The sequence below is a fragment of the Frankliniella occidentalis genome, unplaced genomic scaffold (assembly GCF_000697945.3).
Source record: "Frankliniella occidentalis isolate FOCC.00 unplaced genomic scaffold, Focc_3.1 Scaffold30, whole genome shotgun sequence".
Classification (NCBI taxonomy): domain Eukaryota; kingdom Metazoa; phylum Arthropoda; class Insecta; order Thysanoptera; family Thripidae; genus Frankliniella; species Frankliniella occidentalis.
In genome coordinates, this window is record NW_026267160.1 from 826,672 (window position 1) to 843,136 (window position 16,465).

General features: G+C 36.4%; 4 protein-coding genes across 11 annotated transcripts in view; 2 read left to right on the forward strand and 2 right to left on the reverse strand.

Moving 5' to 3' along the window:
* Nucleotides 1-128: 128 nt before the first annotated feature.
* Nucleotides 129-2,223, forward strand: LOC113208184 (GATOR complex protein NPRL2). Its single transcript, XM_026425076.2, has 9 exons — nt 129-285; nt 378-484; nt 582-673; nt 766-922; nt 994-1,123; nt 1,220-1,356; nt 1,432-1,529; nt 1,607-1,907; nt 1,983-2,223. The coding sequence occupies exons 1-9, from the start codon at nt 270-272 to the stop codon at nt 2,145-2,147; spliced, it is 1,203 nt and encodes a 400-aa protein (XP_026280861.1). The 5' UTR covers nt 129-269; the 3' UTR covers nt 2,148-2,223.
* A 610-nt stretch (nt 2,224-2,833) lies between these two features.
* LOC113208183 (rab GTPase-binding effector protein 1) lies at nt 2,834-8,041 on the reverse strand. 2 transcript variants are annotated; one of them, XM_026425075.2, is made up of 13 exons: nt 7,662-8,041; nt 7,412-7,528; nt 7,152-7,292; nt 6,785-7,065; nt 6,135-6,245; nt 5,917-6,067; nt 5,565-5,827; nt 4,890-5,035; nt 4,710-4,803; nt 4,427-4,581; nt 4,220-4,343; nt 3,899-4,126; nt 2,834-3,781 (listed from the first exon to the last, which is right to left on the reverse strand). In XM_026425075.2, exons 1-13 carry the CDS (start codon nt 7,756-7,758, stop codon nt 3,614-3,616), a joined length of 2,076 nt encoding a protein of 691 aa, XP_026280860.1. In that variant the 5' UTR covers nt 7,759-8,041; the 3' UTR covers nt 2,834-3,613. The 2 variants fall into 2 exon arrangements, with proteins under 2 accessions (XP_026280860.1, XP_026280859.1); XM_026425074.2 differs by having other exon boundaries at nt 6,773-7,065; nt 7,662-8,040.
* Nucleotides 8,042-8,875: 834 nt separating this feature from the next.
* Nucleotides 8,876-15,168, reverse strand: LOC113208208 (actin-binding protein IPP). 2 transcript variants are annotated; one of them, XM_026425115.2, is made up of 11 exons: nt 14,883-15,168; nt 14,285-14,577; nt 14,054-14,198; nt 13,836-13,974; nt 13,589-13,754; nt 13,334-13,483; nt 13,054-13,247; nt 12,813-12,966; nt 12,525-12,717; nt 12,146-12,366; nt 8,876-12,064 (listed from the first exon to the last, which is right to left on the reverse strand). In XM_026425115.2, the coding sequence occupies exons 2-11, from the start codon at nt 14,519-14,521 to the stop codon at nt 11,834-11,836; spliced, it is 1,830 nt and encodes a 609-aa protein (XP_026280900.1). In that variant the 5' UTR covers nt 14,522-14,577; nt 14,883-15,168; the 3' UTR covers nt 8,876-11,833. The 2 variants fall into 2 exon arrangements, with proteins under 2 accessions (XP_026280900.1, XP_052121755.1); XM_052265795.1 differs by lacking the exon at nt 14,883-15,168 and adding an exon at nt 14,758-14,882.
* A 231-nt stretch (nt 15,169-15,399) lies between these two features.
* Nucleotides 15,400-16,465, forward strand: part of LOC113208209 (endophilin-A) — a 31,380-nt gene continuing 30,314 nt past the window's right edge. For 3 of the 6 annotated variants that reach the window (XM_052265799.1, XM_052265802.1, XM_052265800.1), the window contains exon 1: nt 15,402-15,624. The gene's annotated coding sequence lies outside the window, so the exon portion shown is untranslated. Of the gene's footprint in view, nt 15,625-16,465 lie in introns of all 6 variants that reach the window. The other 3 variants (XM_052265797.1, XM_052265803.1, XM_052265801.1) reach the window with 2 other exon arrangements.

Consider the following 16,465-nt stretch of genomic DNA (forward strand, 5'->3'; position numbering starts at 1 on the left):
GATAGTAACTCTTTTAAATGGAAGAAATATGTACGGTAGGGTAGTTCAATGATTCCTAGATATATTTTAAGTCAGAGAAATAATAAACTACATCCGGGGAGCGGGAGGGCGAGGGCGGAAGGTTGGAGGGGGAGGGCGGGGCGGAAAACAAAATCAACAAAAATCCTATAACTCCAGACTCCAGAGATCTCCTGCCTGGATGTTGTGATTCTTATGATCAAGGCATTAATTTTTGACGTTTTCATGGGATGTGTTGATGCTGTAAGAAAATGACTCAATGTCAAGGTACTTCAATTGGTGTCATCATGATTCCTCGGTATGCCTTAGTTTATTTATGTCCATGTTAACACTTATCTTTGCTTTATTTGTCATGGCAGGAAATGACAAAGATAGGTTTTATGAAGGCTGCGGAAGAGAAGGACCTGTCAGATGCATCTTCCTTAGTGAATTTCATCCAGAGGCTGGCCCAAAAATTGTGTGCCAGGTAATGAAACCATTTTAACCTATTGACGATGACATTAATGCATTAGATGTACCTTATGTTAAAAGTATAAATTCACAACAATTTTTTTTTTGTCTAGGTACCGAGTAATTATATTTCCAAAGACACTTTTGAATCAGTGAGCGTGTACATTATTCCCAAGGCACAGCTTCAGCGTAGCATGTTGACAGTGTATGTGTTCATCATTATTATCTACTTCACTCGCTTTTTAAATTAGATGAAAAAGTTCCACTGGTTTTGCTTAATTTTAAATATTGTTACAGGACAGTCTTGGGTTTTAAAATTTTAGGATTCCCTGTCAAAATTGATGATAAAAATTATAAAAGAAATGCGTATTATTTCAACCTGTGTTTTGTTTGTGATGCGTGGGCACGTACTGTTCAATATGAAAGTGTTGTGAGAAAGTTGTCAGACTACTTGGTATGAATATGTGTATGTGTTCTTACACTTTTTAGAAGAAAATTATTTTAAATGAAATTTTCCATCACTAGGTTGCAATGGAGGTTGAGAGTAAATTTCTCTCAAGTCAGCAAGATCATAACGTCGAAAATGCTCGTTTGCCAAAAATACTGTGCCAGGTCATGCAGGATTTAAATTCTCACAAAATGTGTACCCTCACAGGTACATATATTTTTATTATTGTGTAAAAACTTACCAAGTTTTTCTAGTATAGATAGTTTATTTTGTATCTTTCTTTTTTGTTGTGTTGTCTTGCAGAGGGAACTATGACAACACATCTCAAAGTTGTACGCATTTTACAAGATCCACCTCCAGTTTTAGACCACCATGTGCCCATATTCACTGAGAGTCCAGACTTGTTCCAAGCAGAACAATGGGATCTAACTACTCAAAAGGTGAGGAAATGGTCTTAGTGTGAGTTTTCTAATGTTATAAACATAATTTATATGTTTGTTCCTGTTTTTTGCTAGGTGTTACCTTACATTGATGGATTTAATCATGTGGCCAAAATTGCTGCTGAAGCAGATGTGGAAAATAACTTAGTCAAAGCGTGCCTGCAAAATTTAGTGTACTGACACGTTTGTAACATGATCTGTGAGTTACCAATAGCAAGATAATAGTAATGACTCACATTTGGGTTTTCAGATACTATGGGGTTGTTTCCATGATCCATATTTTTCAATACTCAAATATTTATGCAACTACTCCTAAATTAAGAAGGCTTGCAGAAGACCGGCGTCTTCAAGAGGACTGTGTCAAATATGTTGCTAGGTCACCACGTCAGCCACCAACAGTGCGTGATGTTTTCCGCATGTTTTGTAGTATGACTCGAGGCACAACGGTCAGAGATCTTTGCATTAGACTTAGTCCTCATACATTAAGGATTAATGAACGCAGATTGGTTCAGTTTGGTCTCTTAGAAGGATTTATCTGCCGTATCCACAAGGTAAGGAACCCTGTCAAATATTTTCTGTATTTTAGAACAATTTTTAAAATTTAAATATCCATTTCAATTTTCCAGTATCCTGTGGGTAACGTAGAGAAACCTGATCCTCAATCAACAGCTCCTCAATCTTTCAATGGCCTTCTTTCCATGGATGAATACTGTTGCCAGTACTCTCTTACTACGCAGAAGTTGGAGGAGTTGATTGAAAGAGAGCCAAACATAGTGGTTATATATAAGTAAAAAATGAAAAACTTTAACATGTGACAAAATTATTTATTGGATATAAATAAAACCTATATTTGTGTTGTTTTTGTAACCAGTTGTTTTGTATTCACTGAAATTTTCCTTATGCAAACATGAAAGTATGGTATGAACTGGTTCTCAACCTTTTTCATTGAGTTTTATCTCAACAAAAAATTGATTTGGTATTGGATTTAGTAAATGTCAACATCATCTGACTTCCAGCATCACCCTTAAAGGATGCATCCGATTATGAACTCTATTGGATGTCCAAAAATTAGCACTTAAGTGTATTACTGTGGAGTCAAAACTTATTCCATGTCTGATTTTTTAAGGTTTTACTATCATCAAACTTGAGAATTATGGAAAATGAGAAAAATTGTCATTGATACTAAAAGTTAATTGTAAAATTGAAACAAGCTGCTGCTATACATCACAAATAAAATAAAACATTGCGAGTGAACAAACTGCCTACCTAGACTCTGGCCGTAATCTGACCAGTGGTAGGAAGATTCCTAGCCATCATCAGTATGTGTGATAAAGGTGATGGTCAAAGATTAACTTTGGTATAAAAAGAGTCAATTTTTACTACTTTCTAAAAGAGGTAATTTGAGCAGAAGAAGAAATTTTGAAACAATAAGAATGGATAGTAACTCTTTTAAATGGAAGAAATATGTACGGTAGGGTAGTTCAATGATTCCTAGATATATTTTAAGTCAGAGAAATAATAAACTACATCCTTCCATTTTAGGACACACCATAGACATCAGGCTTTTACAGGTACCTAAAATAATTGTTACTTTTACCATGTATTACATACAGTAGAAAGTCTACAACTTCAAGATAGCACTGGAAGTCTAAAAATTAAAATGATAATATCACATTACAATGAATCAAATAACCCGTGCAACTTCCTGATTTGATTCATACTCAAACCTATATAAGACCAAAAATATTCCACCCAGCTAAAGCCACAGAAACTGGCATATTGCAACATCAACAAACAAAAGAAATTTTATTGGTTGATTCTGAGCCTGAAATTTTAGGTCCAAAGCAATCCTGTAATCCATGTGAGATAAAAATGAATCAAATAAATAAACAGCATCTGTAGCTTGAGATCAACACCTTAAAAATATTGAAATTTTACAGAATATCTCTTTGTCTGTCTTTCAATCGTACAGTTGTCAATGAAGATTAGATTATCACAATTATTACGCAATGGAAATGCAAGCCCAAGCAACTAAGCTAGTTGGAGTACTAGTACTCAGCCATGGAAATCAAAATGCTCAACTTATCACAGTAGCAGAAGACATAAAGAATTTAAAAGAAAGACAAAACCACCCGGCATTTATTAAGAAGTTGGGATATTCAATAGATGGGCAATAATACAAACTATTGGACTCATTAAATTTTATTCCTACTTAAAATATCCATTTGTAAGAATCTAGAAAAATTTGCCCCAGAGTTTAGTCTGGGGTAGAAGGTGGTTCAGTACTAAAATATGGTGCTGTATTGGGCACAAGTAAAGTGTGACACACATCACATACTCGACTTAAGCGCTGTTGAGGACCACTTGGAACTTGGTGGGACAAACAATTATGACAGAAAACGCGACCACAGTGCCTGCAATGTGGCTGAAACAAAAGATGAAAATTCCATAAGAAATCAAAATAGAATAAGTAAGGTAGAAATATACAACAGAATTAAATCACAAGGTTAAACACGTGAATTATAACAGTATGGCAAGTTACTTTTCGGGATGATGATCCAAATGAGCTGTGGCATGATGGGCATTCATCCACATCCTCGTCATGTTGCCAGCGCACTTGGGTATTGGGTTGACGAAAGCTCTCCAACTGTACTTGAAGTGATTGAGAAAGACGAACAAAATCTTTTTGGACCTGTTCACTAGTATCCAAATCATGTTGTAATGATGTAACTCGATTTTGTTGCTTTTTAAGTTTTTCTTCCAACTGGGTCTGTAAGTTCATGAAGCATTTATAGATATAAAACTTATTTAATTCATGCAAATATAATTAATTAAAAACAGAAATTGAAAGGTAAATCCTCACATGATTTTGAAGAGCTTCGTCTAGTTTTAGTTTCAAATCTTTAATTTTCTCTAAAGCCTGCTTTTCAGCAATTTGAAGATTATGAATACGTTGTTTATCAGCCTCACTTTTCTGGACCAGTTTCCTATATTTTAAAAATTGCACATTAGTTTAAAATCAATAACATTGTCCAGAATTCTGAATTTATTTAAAATTCTAATTTCTTACTGATACTGTTGATTGTCTGACATTAAAATGGCATTCTGTTTTTGCTGTATTTGTAGTTCTTCCCTCAGAAGATCTGCCTCAATTTGCTGAGTTTCTGCACAAACCTTGGCAGCAATTAGATCTTCATGCCTTTGAAGTAATAGTACCTGGAGGGCCTGGATATAAAAATAAAAAAAACAAAACGGGCAAATATTTTTTAAAAACATGCTACATGCAGTTTGAATTCAGGTATGAATGAAGACAGGCAGGCTTTCAATGAGACAAACATCCAAGTAACTTTTACCTCAACATTGCTTGGAAGATCAATGATCTGGTTCTGAAGTATCTGACTATGTTCTGCGTGTTTACCAACCAATTTTTCATTTTCAGCCTGAAGCCTGTAAATTGGAATAGATAGCACAATAAACGCATTACATACAATAAATTGTTGGACGTTTTGGTTTAATGCCAGTTAAAATTGTACCTGTCCATTTCCCGTTTTATCTCAATACGTTCTGGTTCCAAGCGTGACAGCTGCTGTGTTACATCTTGGTAAGTTTGTGTATATGTTTGATGTAAATCATGCAAACTACTTTCTGCAGATGTAATTTTTTTCTGAAGCTCTATAACCTATGATATAAATACAAAACAATTAGAGAAGTTCTCACTTAACATGTAAAAGAAGACTCGACATACGTAACGATTGAGTCCAACGCAACACAAACTGTGTTATACATTAGGCTGTAGAAAGCATCAGCCGCTATGGACCCGAACCAATAAGATTTGTCAATTTTGTTTTTTGACAATATTTTGAAAACTGTTTGAGAATCATCCAAAAATGCCAGTTAGGAAGCTCTTATAGTGCCCGAATGTCATAACAAAATGACCCCCCCCCCCCCCCCCCCCGATGGCTCCTTCTGCAAAAATGAATTTTGTTACAGAATTTGTATTTGTTACCTTATTTACGTAACAAAATCCAATTTTTGTTACGACATCCCTCCGATGGTGTTGGGTCATATAGTAACAAAATTCAGACACAATTTGAAACGTTGAAGAACGATATCTCAAACCATTGACAAGATATTATCAAAAAACTCAAATAAAGAATCTTTTTGGTACATTCCCTGCCGGCCGCCGCATCTAATGTTTTAATATCTACCTGCATTTTATGCTGCTCTTTTTTCTCATTCCACTTTACTTCCATTTCCTGACGGAATGTGTGCTCACGTGATAGATCATCTTTAGCTCTCTTGACATTTTTTTCTGATATTTCTAGAGCTTTCTCAAGTTCTTTAACTCTTTGTTGTGACTTTTGAAGCCCAGTCTCATAATTCAGACACATATTGCAGGTGTTTAATGAAAGAGGTACTGCAGTTGAACCCCCACTCAGGAATACTTCTAGATCTTTCCCAGTTGCTTCACCTAATCAAGATAGAAATTGATAATATCTGCTAAATCAACTGATATGGATGTAAACATGTTTCATGGATTTCAAATATCATATGATTTACCTTCTGGAGTGATTTGCTTCTCCAAGCTAGCCCCCTTTTCTTGAGCCGGAGACATCATAATGAGGGATTCTTGTTCAGCATTGACCAGATTAGGGACAATGTCCTTAGCGTGGTTGACTTTCCTGCTGGACCCACTCTCATGTTGGATTCCCTACAATATACATGCATTAGTACAAGTAGCAATTAGGTTGGTTCAATACACCAAATTAGATTCATACCGTGTATTTTTGAAGCTCTTCATGAGCTTCTCTGAGTTTTTCTTTGAGAGCTTCTATTTCCTCTTCTAAGGGAATTACTAAGGATCTGAGGACTTCGGCATCTTCCTGGGCCTTCAGTTCATGCGAAAGAAAAACAATTCATCATTAAAACTTTATAGGACAAGTGACAGGGCAAGGATTGGAATACAAAGCAGAACAGAGAATAGCCATCAACCAACAGAAAAAGACTCTTTACAGTCCCTATACAAAACATTTATAGATTGCAAAATAATAACCCATGTTTGAATGAAAGTTTGGTTCAAACTACGAATAGGCATTTTGCTGTAAAAAGGGAATATTCTTCATATATATCATATATCTATTTTGAGAGCTGTTGGACAACAAGTTCTCTCCAAATAGAGTTATCAAGCTACTGAAATTGCAATGTGGATGTTTAAAGATTCTAAAAAGAGTTCATTTTACATATGCTGGAAAGGTCCATTTCTATTTTTCACTCACCATGATCTCAACTCAAAAACATACAATTAAACACTGAGTTTCTATTGCAATTTTTGTTTTTAGAATCTTTATCTATACTACACCATGCTCAGCAAAAACTACAAAACTTCAAATGGGATGAATTCTTACTTGATACGTACATATTTGTTTACCTTTCTCATACTATCTTCAAGACTATCTTTGCCAGAGGTGGATGAGGAGTCAGCCCCCAATTCACTCAACACCTTCCTTGCAAATGTTTTAGTGGCTTGAGTAAAGATTTGAATGGGAGGAGGATCTGATCTGTCTCGTTCTTGATGACGCTCTTCATTAGCCGCCATCGGCGCTTTTCGAAATTCTGCTAATTCCAATTCAAGCCTTTCATTACATGCTTGAAGATGTTTCAGCTCAAGCTCCATGCGATTCTGTGAATCAGTAGACTCATCAACAGTTTCTGCAACACAAACCCATGAAAAAGCTTCATTATTGAAATGAAGATTGAAAATTAAAACTTGGATATGTTGCATTGGCTGACCATACCATGTAACAGTCGCTCTAAGCTGGCTATTTGTTCAAAACACTTGCGTTTTTCTTCTTCTAAATAATTTTTTGAGTTTAAATCAGTTACAGCCAGTTGTCGTCTGAGTTCTTCCACTTCAGAGTGTAAGCGCACCTTCTCGGCTGAACAGAATAAGGAGACATTTGTTCACTAGAGTACAATGGCTACATTTATAAAAGATAAGGAATAAAGAAAAATAGAAAGATATGTAAAAAGAGATGTATCCCAAAAATAGAAGTACCTTCATTTTGAAGAATTAGGGTCCTCATTTTAGCACGTTGAGATCCAAATTCTTTTTTTTCTGTTTCCAGTTCACTTATTTTACTCTGCAGCTGCTGAAGTATGTCACTGTGATCACCTAAGAGACGAAAGAGGACAGAGGGAATAAAATTTACCCCATATCATAGAGGTTGTTTTTAACCAGATTGGATAACAAAAACCAAGAGCCACACCTAGGAAGATTGATTTGAATGAGAGCTTTGAAAATTTACCTGATTCATCTCCTATCGTGTCGACAATAATTGCGTTGTTTGGCTCACCGGACTCACACATTTTTGTTGATATTACAGGTTCGTAAACCAAGTGCATTAACGGCAAAATAGATTATTTGGGGACTCACTAACCTAAACACTGAACTATAACAACAGACTTTAAGTGACAACTAATGTTTTACAAATTGACATGATTCAAAAGGTGGAAAATTGACACAAGGAATTAAAGTGGAGAAATACATTATGCAAAAATGATTTGCGAACACACAGCTTAAACGCACTGTGCTCACAGGAAAAACGAAAAATTACAAGGAAAAGTGGCAAATCCTCCAATCGACGAATCGACGGACTTCCTCTGACACTCTTCGGGCAGGAACTGCGAGGATAAAAATATTACAATTTCACCAACATTACCGCCTTTAGGCTCTACTCAAGGCAGATAGCAGAACAGCAGAACAGCAAAACCAAAGAACAACAGGCGAATTTCAACCTCATATTTGCCAGTTTGATCATAATTCTGCAAGATCAGATCATTATAATTATTGTTTTATTATGAATGTGTACTGTTTGTGGTTTGTGAAAATGGAAGCGGTGGTGCGAATACCATGTGGTACGTTATGCGCCCCAACAGCGAGTCTGGTGCGGATAGTGACTTTGATGTTATGCAGCCCACCGAATTCCGCGTCGGTTGTCGGTTGGCTTGGTAATGCAAGGAAAGAGGTTTCATGAACAATCTTGTCAATCTTATTGTTTTTGTTGATTTCTGAACACTTTCAAATTCAAAACATTTAGAGTCCTTCCCAGATCTTGCAAATGCGTTTCGAGAACGAGCCAGAAGTAATTACCCCGCTAGGATCGGGGCTTCCCTCCCTCATGTGTGTGCCCAAATGACAGAAATTTGAGGTCACTTGTCATCAAATTTACCTATCTTGACTGTCAGAAGAACCAAGGTACGAACCTCGGCTCCCCTGCTGAGTCTGCAGTGTGCCCCATCGAGAAAATAAGGGGCATTGGCGCCCTGGCGCATAGGCAACATATTGGATCCACGTGTGCTGCGGGGTGCGGCCCATGCAGGCGCGGCGGGAGCCCCAGCCTGAAATTCAAACTCGAAACGACGTCGAATCGACGTGGAAGTCGACAATTCGTCGATTTAGGTGACAAAAGTTCATAGGCACGGCAGCTGGCACGCCTAAAAGTAGTAAGAAATGAGACAATTCTATTGAAAATTCACAAGTGTATTTCATTCAAATGATAGGTTGAATCGTTCACTACCATCCTTTCAATATATAGTGTAGTTGCAGTTAGTTAATTTTCAGTCAATCTAGTTGATTTATTAAATGATAACATTCCTTCGTTCAGGGTGAGCCTGTTTCTTCTTTGTCTTAAAATAATGACCAATGTAGACAGTTTGTTGGCTTTTGGTTTCAAATAGAGAAAAATTTTACATTGCAATGTAAATAGGGAAAAAGTTGATAAAGCCAGAGATTTGTGCAGAGTTGTAGAAAAATCAAAACAAAGAGACACAAATTTTTAAATAAGTAGTGATGTATTGGGAGAGAATATTTTGTATCACAGAATATTGAAAACAAACAAGAAGTAGTAATTTTGCAGGAGTTATCTTCTAATCCACATTTTGAGCATAATTTGAAACCCAAAACATAATAAACAGACTTTAATTTAGATCATTGGATGGTGTTCAAATGAATATGTACATAAGAGGTGACACGCAAATGACTTTGTTCAGCACATTGTGGATGTAAACCAGACCAGAGCACAGACCTGTAAATAGATAAAACAAACTGCTAAATATATGAGAGGATAGCAGAGACATTTTGATTTTGTGTGCAGGTCTATTGCCCTGATTGGATTTTAGAACCATTAACACTCCATTAACTTGCCAAGCTTTTGTTTCCCAGGCACCACCTAGACTATATGATGAAGCCACTAGTAGTGTTTAAATCATATTTTGTTAGTTGCCAAGGTCATGTGGGCATACATGTACATACTGCGTGTCAGGGCTACGAAACAGCAGTAGACGGGTTTGCCTACTCGCTGCACCCATAAGGCGCTAGGGCCCCTAGGGTATGCAAACCCGCAATGTTGTGTGGTGGCCCTGACACACCATACATGCTGACACATCTATGTAAGCACAAAAAAATTACACAAAGGTCCTATTCATAAAAGTACAACAAAATCAGGATTAAGGGTACTTAAAACAATACCTTCAGCAAAATGCCTCAAATACCGCATTAAAGTAAGACACTACAAACACAGTGTAAGTGAAGTAAATTAAGAAATAATAGATAATAAGATAAAACTTTCCTCATAAAAAGTCATCCCACCGTCGACCAAAATTTAGTGCCAATTTTACAAACATGGAGTTTAATTAGGCAACAATCATTAACAAGTATAACAATCACATGCAACAGCCAACCATCACTTGGAAAATGCATTCACATGAGTAAGCTGATATATAAAAGAATAAACAAAACTCAGTTGTGAAAAAAGCAAGCAAAGTGCAGTTTTACTCTAAATTACATCACCAGTTAATGCTTGGATTATGAGTAAATACTTATAATAAGATATAATGACTCATGTAGATAATTGTGCTACATTTCATAGAACACTAATAAACACTAAAAATTATATCAGAGCTTGGGATTAAGATCCCATCAAAACTATTTTCATTAAATCCAGACTGAAGATGAGAACTGAACAGCACTTCCACTCTTCCAGATATCGATGACAGAAAAACTTAGAGGAAAATTGCATAAATATGATGGTGCATATTTGTATTTGTTTGTTCCCTGCAGTAACAGTAACATACACATTAATACTAAAATAGGGCACAAAATTTGACCAAGTGAAGCATTATAATTACATATGGACACAAACTCACTACATACACCTCGAAATACACATACATTCAATTCTGAATGAGAGGGAAACCATTTGACATCAGAAGCCCAGCTGGTGGAATAAAATACGAGCCTCATTCTCATAACATTCTGTCTTTACTGAAAACAGAAATATCTGAACATAATTTCAACTGACTAGATGAAGTGCACACACTTCCACTGAATTTTCATATAATAGAGTAAAAAATTCTACAGTAGATTATTCTTAGAAAAAACAAACAGAAAGAAACCTTGATAACCTTAGTTCGTCCATATGTTCCTGATATAATGCAGACTTTTTAAAATGTAAATAGGACATGAGTTATAAAGGTAATTACAAGAAATCAAAAAGTTTATGGACTGTAGATTGGAATGCAAAGCCAGAGAAAAAACTTGATGATTCAAAAACATGCTTCTTAGATGTGGTTCATGTATCCTACCTAAAATTATCTTTGCTTCCAGTTGTAGCATTTGCTTATCCCATTGGTAGAAGAAAAAAAAGTAAAAAGTTCTGATAAGTGCTACTCTACTTCTTCCTTAGGGCTTTCCACAAATCAAATAAAAATGTAATTCTTTTAGATAAAAATTAAAACAGAATATTAAAAAAACAAAACAATGGGAATGAGGTGACAATATAATAAATGGGATGTGAGCAAAATTTAAAAATAACACTTGTGCAGAATTGTTGTGAATTTCCAAAGTACATTCTACACTGAGCAGTTCTTAGGTTGCAAGATAAAGATAGAGCGCACCTTTGCTTGATTTGAAAAGAATATCCACATATAGTGGAAGCAAAATATTGAGAATATTAGTTTATCAGTCAATTATTTGGTTATTAAGGAGACATGTAGACGTGATTCAGTCTCAAATAATGAGAAGCAATCATCTGCTATTGCTTTGTGCTCAGAAGATTGTAAATCTTCTTCTAATTTTGAAGATATTCAGTCCAGGGAATACAGTTTGTTAAGTGGGAATTGTATAAGAAAAAACATAGATCTGGACAGATCTATTTCAATATCATCACATTGTTACTTCCAAAGCTAAAATAAAACAAAGGGGCCCACAAAAATCACTTAGTCTCATGCTACTGTGAATTTATAGATATTTTACATAAGAACAAAAAACAATACTGAAAAGAATCAGTTCAAACGGCATCTGTGCTTTTGTGACAGGCACCAGACATCTGTAGGATCATGAAATGTATGAGTGATAGATGGAAAATATAAAGGAACTCTGAGAGACGTCCAAGAAACAGCCTTAAGTTTAGAGACAAATTCAAACAACCACTGCACCAGCTTCACTGCGACTCTCTGGAAGTGATGGACACTCTCGCCACTTATTAATCTGAGGATCGTAACATTCAACACTTGAAATAGTTATTTGGGCTCTATAGAAGTTAACTTCATGTGTTTCATCACCCCCAATCACATATAAAACACCATCAGCTGCAGCAACTGCAGGACTTGCTCTTCCAACGTGCATATGAGGAACTTTAGTCCATTCATTCTAAGAGAGAGAAAATAATTCTGTTATGTTAACCAACCAATTTCAAAAAGTAAATTTTAGAAATGACAAATTCACACATACCTCAGCAAATGAATACCGCTCAACAGACTGTAAGGCTTCGTGATGTCTATTGTTGCCACCCACCACATAAAGGTAGCCATCCAAGACAGCCACACCCATTTGACTTCGAGGCACAAGCATTGGTTTTAAAGTGCGCCACTCTCCACTGACAGGGTCAAAACTTACCAAGTCTTGGAGGTGACGGCGCGCATGAGTACAACCCCCAACCATGTAAATCAAACCTATTAGAGACAAAGTTTTGCGTTTTTAATTGCATGTTTTTTGGGTAGTTTCTTTTTCCAAATTTATTAAGTACTATAAAAACTTATCCTTATTACAAGTAAAGTTGAATGAGTTCTCATTTTTGTACACTGTTTTCATGAGATTAGACTATTCTTACCTTCGTATGATACAACACCCATGCTGAAACGTGGTTCAGGGAGCTCTCCTGTTAAATGCCACTCATCAGTATGTGGATCGTATCGTTCAATTGATCCACCAATATCTTCTCCAACCCAGCCACCAACGGCATACAGGTAGCCATTAAGAGCACACAGACCAAACTCACATCTTGGGACCACCATGCAAGCCATCTGAAAATATTGAAGAGGAATATCAAACAAACGTATAATGTTAAGTTTTAGTAATATTTTTGTAAAGAAAATTAACTTATTGCATTTTACTGTACCTTATTCCACGTGTCTGCTTGTGTATCATACCATTCACCATTAGCTAATATCTGAGATTCTTGCTCTCCCCCAACAACAAAGATTTTTGAATTCAGCACAGCAACACCTGGCAATATTCGTCCAATTGCCATGGGAGTAGATTGAACCCACTCTCTGGTTAAATAGGAAAAACATATTGAAAAGATAACTGACAGACCATGAAGAAACCTTTTCAAATAACAAGAGATATTATTCCCTTACTGAGTAAATGTATTAAATCTTTCCACAGAAGAAAATGTGCATTCAGATGATCTAGTCCATGCACTCACAAGTTCTCTTTTTGAACCACCAATAACAAAAACATCTTTCTTTGCTCTCAGTCGGGGATGCACAACAAGAGAAACAAGATGGCCTCTCTTAGATAACAAATCTTTACGAACAGATCGCAGAGCAACCTGTAAATTTTGCAAAGAGCAAAATTAAGGAGCACACAGCTGAATTTAAAAAAATCATTGATTAAGAATATTGATGAACTAGTTACCTTTAAGCTGCTATCAGTTAACTCATTAATAACTCTTTCAAGCAGGTAGGTTGATAAGAGTGGTAGTCTGACATGAGTCAGTATTTCAAATACATACTGTCTTCTCTGTGTCACATCATGTAAAATCCATCGAATGGCAGCTTGGAAAACCTTTGATAAAGAATTAAACATTTGTGCCAATTTGCATGCAACTCAACATTTACAGATGAGTTTTGTATACAAGGTTGAACATAATTAATTAACTTTAAAGCTTACCTGAAATTCAGTATCAACCACCAAGTCTTCTGAGGCAAGGAAGCGAGCTAGGTGATCTTTAGGTAATTCATAAAATTCATCTTCAATGCTCACTTCAGGAAAATGACTGTTAATGAAGTCGACTGCTGAAGTTGCTAGTTCCAGACAATTATGTCCGTCAGCAAATCTGATAAATAATTTTTTTTTTTTATTAATTTTAGAATCCCTATCAATTACAGTAACTGTCAATTAATCAATAAACATTTACCTGTAGATTCCTATACAGTTTGAACTGTGAAGTTCTTTTTTCAGGAAGTCTGTGCATCCAGTAACAACTTCCTTCAGTTGTAACATATCAGCAGCAATCATTAACTCTTGAACATTGTCTTGCCCAATTCTTAATTTCCCTAAATAAATTAAAGGTCAAAAATAATTTAGTATAAAACATTGGAAATCATCCCATTTTCAAAGCAATGAAGTAAGTACCTGAATATATGAAGTGGATCAATGCTTCCAGTATTTCAGGATCAATGGCATGTATTTCAACAGACTGCTGCTGTTTTTCAAGTAACTCGACTGTGAACATTGCAAGAAAATATGGGCTGCTAGCAGCCAACACTACTCGGTGGGCCTGTAATAAAAAATGTGGTACACAATAATCAGTGCTCTAAAGAAACAGATAAGACATATCAGTCCGTAACGGAAGAATCTACCAACCTGAATACGCTTTCCACCACATAATATTTCAACATCACAGAATCTTCTAGTGTCTCGCAGATCATTCATATTTAAAAGTATATTTGGAGGAAATTGGTGAGAATAATACACCCCAGAAGAATCATTGTTTGGCAAAGTTGTGTTATTGGCATTGGTATCAACTGCACTAGTTGATTGATTTGAAGTAAGTGAAATAATTTTATGGCAACGAGGCCTAGAAATTTTTACCCGGGGCATCGTGAAATTCTTGAGTTTTTATGTGTCATCCAAAACAAAAAACAAAGAGTAGTGGCCTGAGGGAAACAAAAACAACTATTAATAAGTTTATGGCACAGGAACAAGCTTTTTTTATACAAATCACTAAAACATGTCTAGAAAAGTAGACGGTTCAAAATTACAGTACATCATTACAATAAAGTAATTTTTCTGTCAATAATGTATTAATAACTAGATTTTGACATTCAGAGACTAACCCTACGTAATATCACATCATTAAAGCCACCAATACGGCATGCAATCGAATGTGAAGACCCTGGTGAAATCGTTTCCACACCAAAAGAAATAATACCATCTACTTATTTCCAAACTCAATCCTGACCTGTTCGTTGCCAGCTACAGACAGCCTTCTTCAAGAAAACATCTCTATTGCACGTAGGTATATGGCAAAAACCTTTCATTAAAGAGGGCATTGACGTTTGCGGTGCTCCAGAGGACAAGGGAGAATCATCCTTCGCAGTTCTTGCTTAGTCAAGGGAGTTCTAAACAACCAATTTTACATTAAGTCACACATAATGGACGTCATTAAACCACAACCTACTCTAACCATAGCCCATAGCAGACGAAACTAGGCAGTGACAGTTTCCCCCCTAAGGGTTCCCCCCACTTTTTACCTCCCACCGAGTTTTGCCCCCCAACCCCACTTTCGCGGACGCTTGGCAGGGATTCTTGTTAAATGTGGAAGTTTGTTAGATCGCTAATTTCGCTCTCTTACAAGTCTACTGAACAAAATTGACATATCTACAAGCAAATGAAATTTAAATATTTAACTTTAATGAACTACAATCTCATGGGTTAGATTGGGGGTCGTACAAACTCAAATTTTCCGGTGAATCTATCTCTGCCAGACTTCTCATACATTCACCAACACTTCAATTTTGATTTGAGTACGAGTGGGTGGTCTCAGTGAAAAACGCTGTTGTTTTCCGCCTTTTAGTCTCAAACTCGCGAATATATTTTGGATTGGAGGGTTCTTTTTTCTTACATTCAACTTCAAGTACTCAGGGAGGCACCTGCCATTTGCTGTAGGATCAGGACAACTGTTCTATACTACTGTTTCAAGGGTGAGTTTTAACCTTATCCTCTTAGTGCTTGGCAGACCTTTTGAGTTTACAAAACAATCTTTTTGTCGTTAGTAAAGCTGATATTCCCCTAGTTTACTGACAGTTAGATGGCCTGCAACCCTGCAACGGCTGGATTTTGGTTGCTATGATTTGCATCTGTCAATCTTCTATGTCATGACTTGGTTGTCCCCATTATCCTGTAATCATGCTTCGTAATTTTACACTAAAGTGTTTTTAGTTCCAATAACATTAGTTTGCAGTAAGTTGACTGTTGCCGTAATTGCTGTAAGATCACTGCACCACTTCAACTCCCAACCTCAGTTGATCTGTTGTGTGACTCGAATTTAGTAAGACCGTTTTCTATGATTTTTGTTTATACTAGAGCTAATCAATTTATCTGTTAGACATACTCATCAGTTTTTTAACTATCATAACAATAGTAATTTTGATTGCCAATGCCTGCAGACTAATATCATCAGCTGAAACAATCTGTGCTAGTACATACCGCTGTTCCACAGTTTGTTATTTAATTCCTTCAATGAAAAATCTGCCGTTACTTTCACTTTGCATTTTCTTTACCTTTCTTTCCGCGGTTTTTCAACTTTGAAAGGAAAACACTGCAAAAGGAACAAATCAGCAAGCTGTTGTTTACTAAACTATTCACTATTACCTAATGCACCCAACTCTCTTTGATCCAATGCCTATTCTCTTGGTTGCATAAGTGTAGCATCCCCCCCTTTCCCCGGCCCACGCCCCATGCCTCCCACACCGCCCCTGCCCCACCCCACACCGCCCCTGCCTCATGCCACCCACGCCCACGCCACCCCCGCTCGCGCCCACC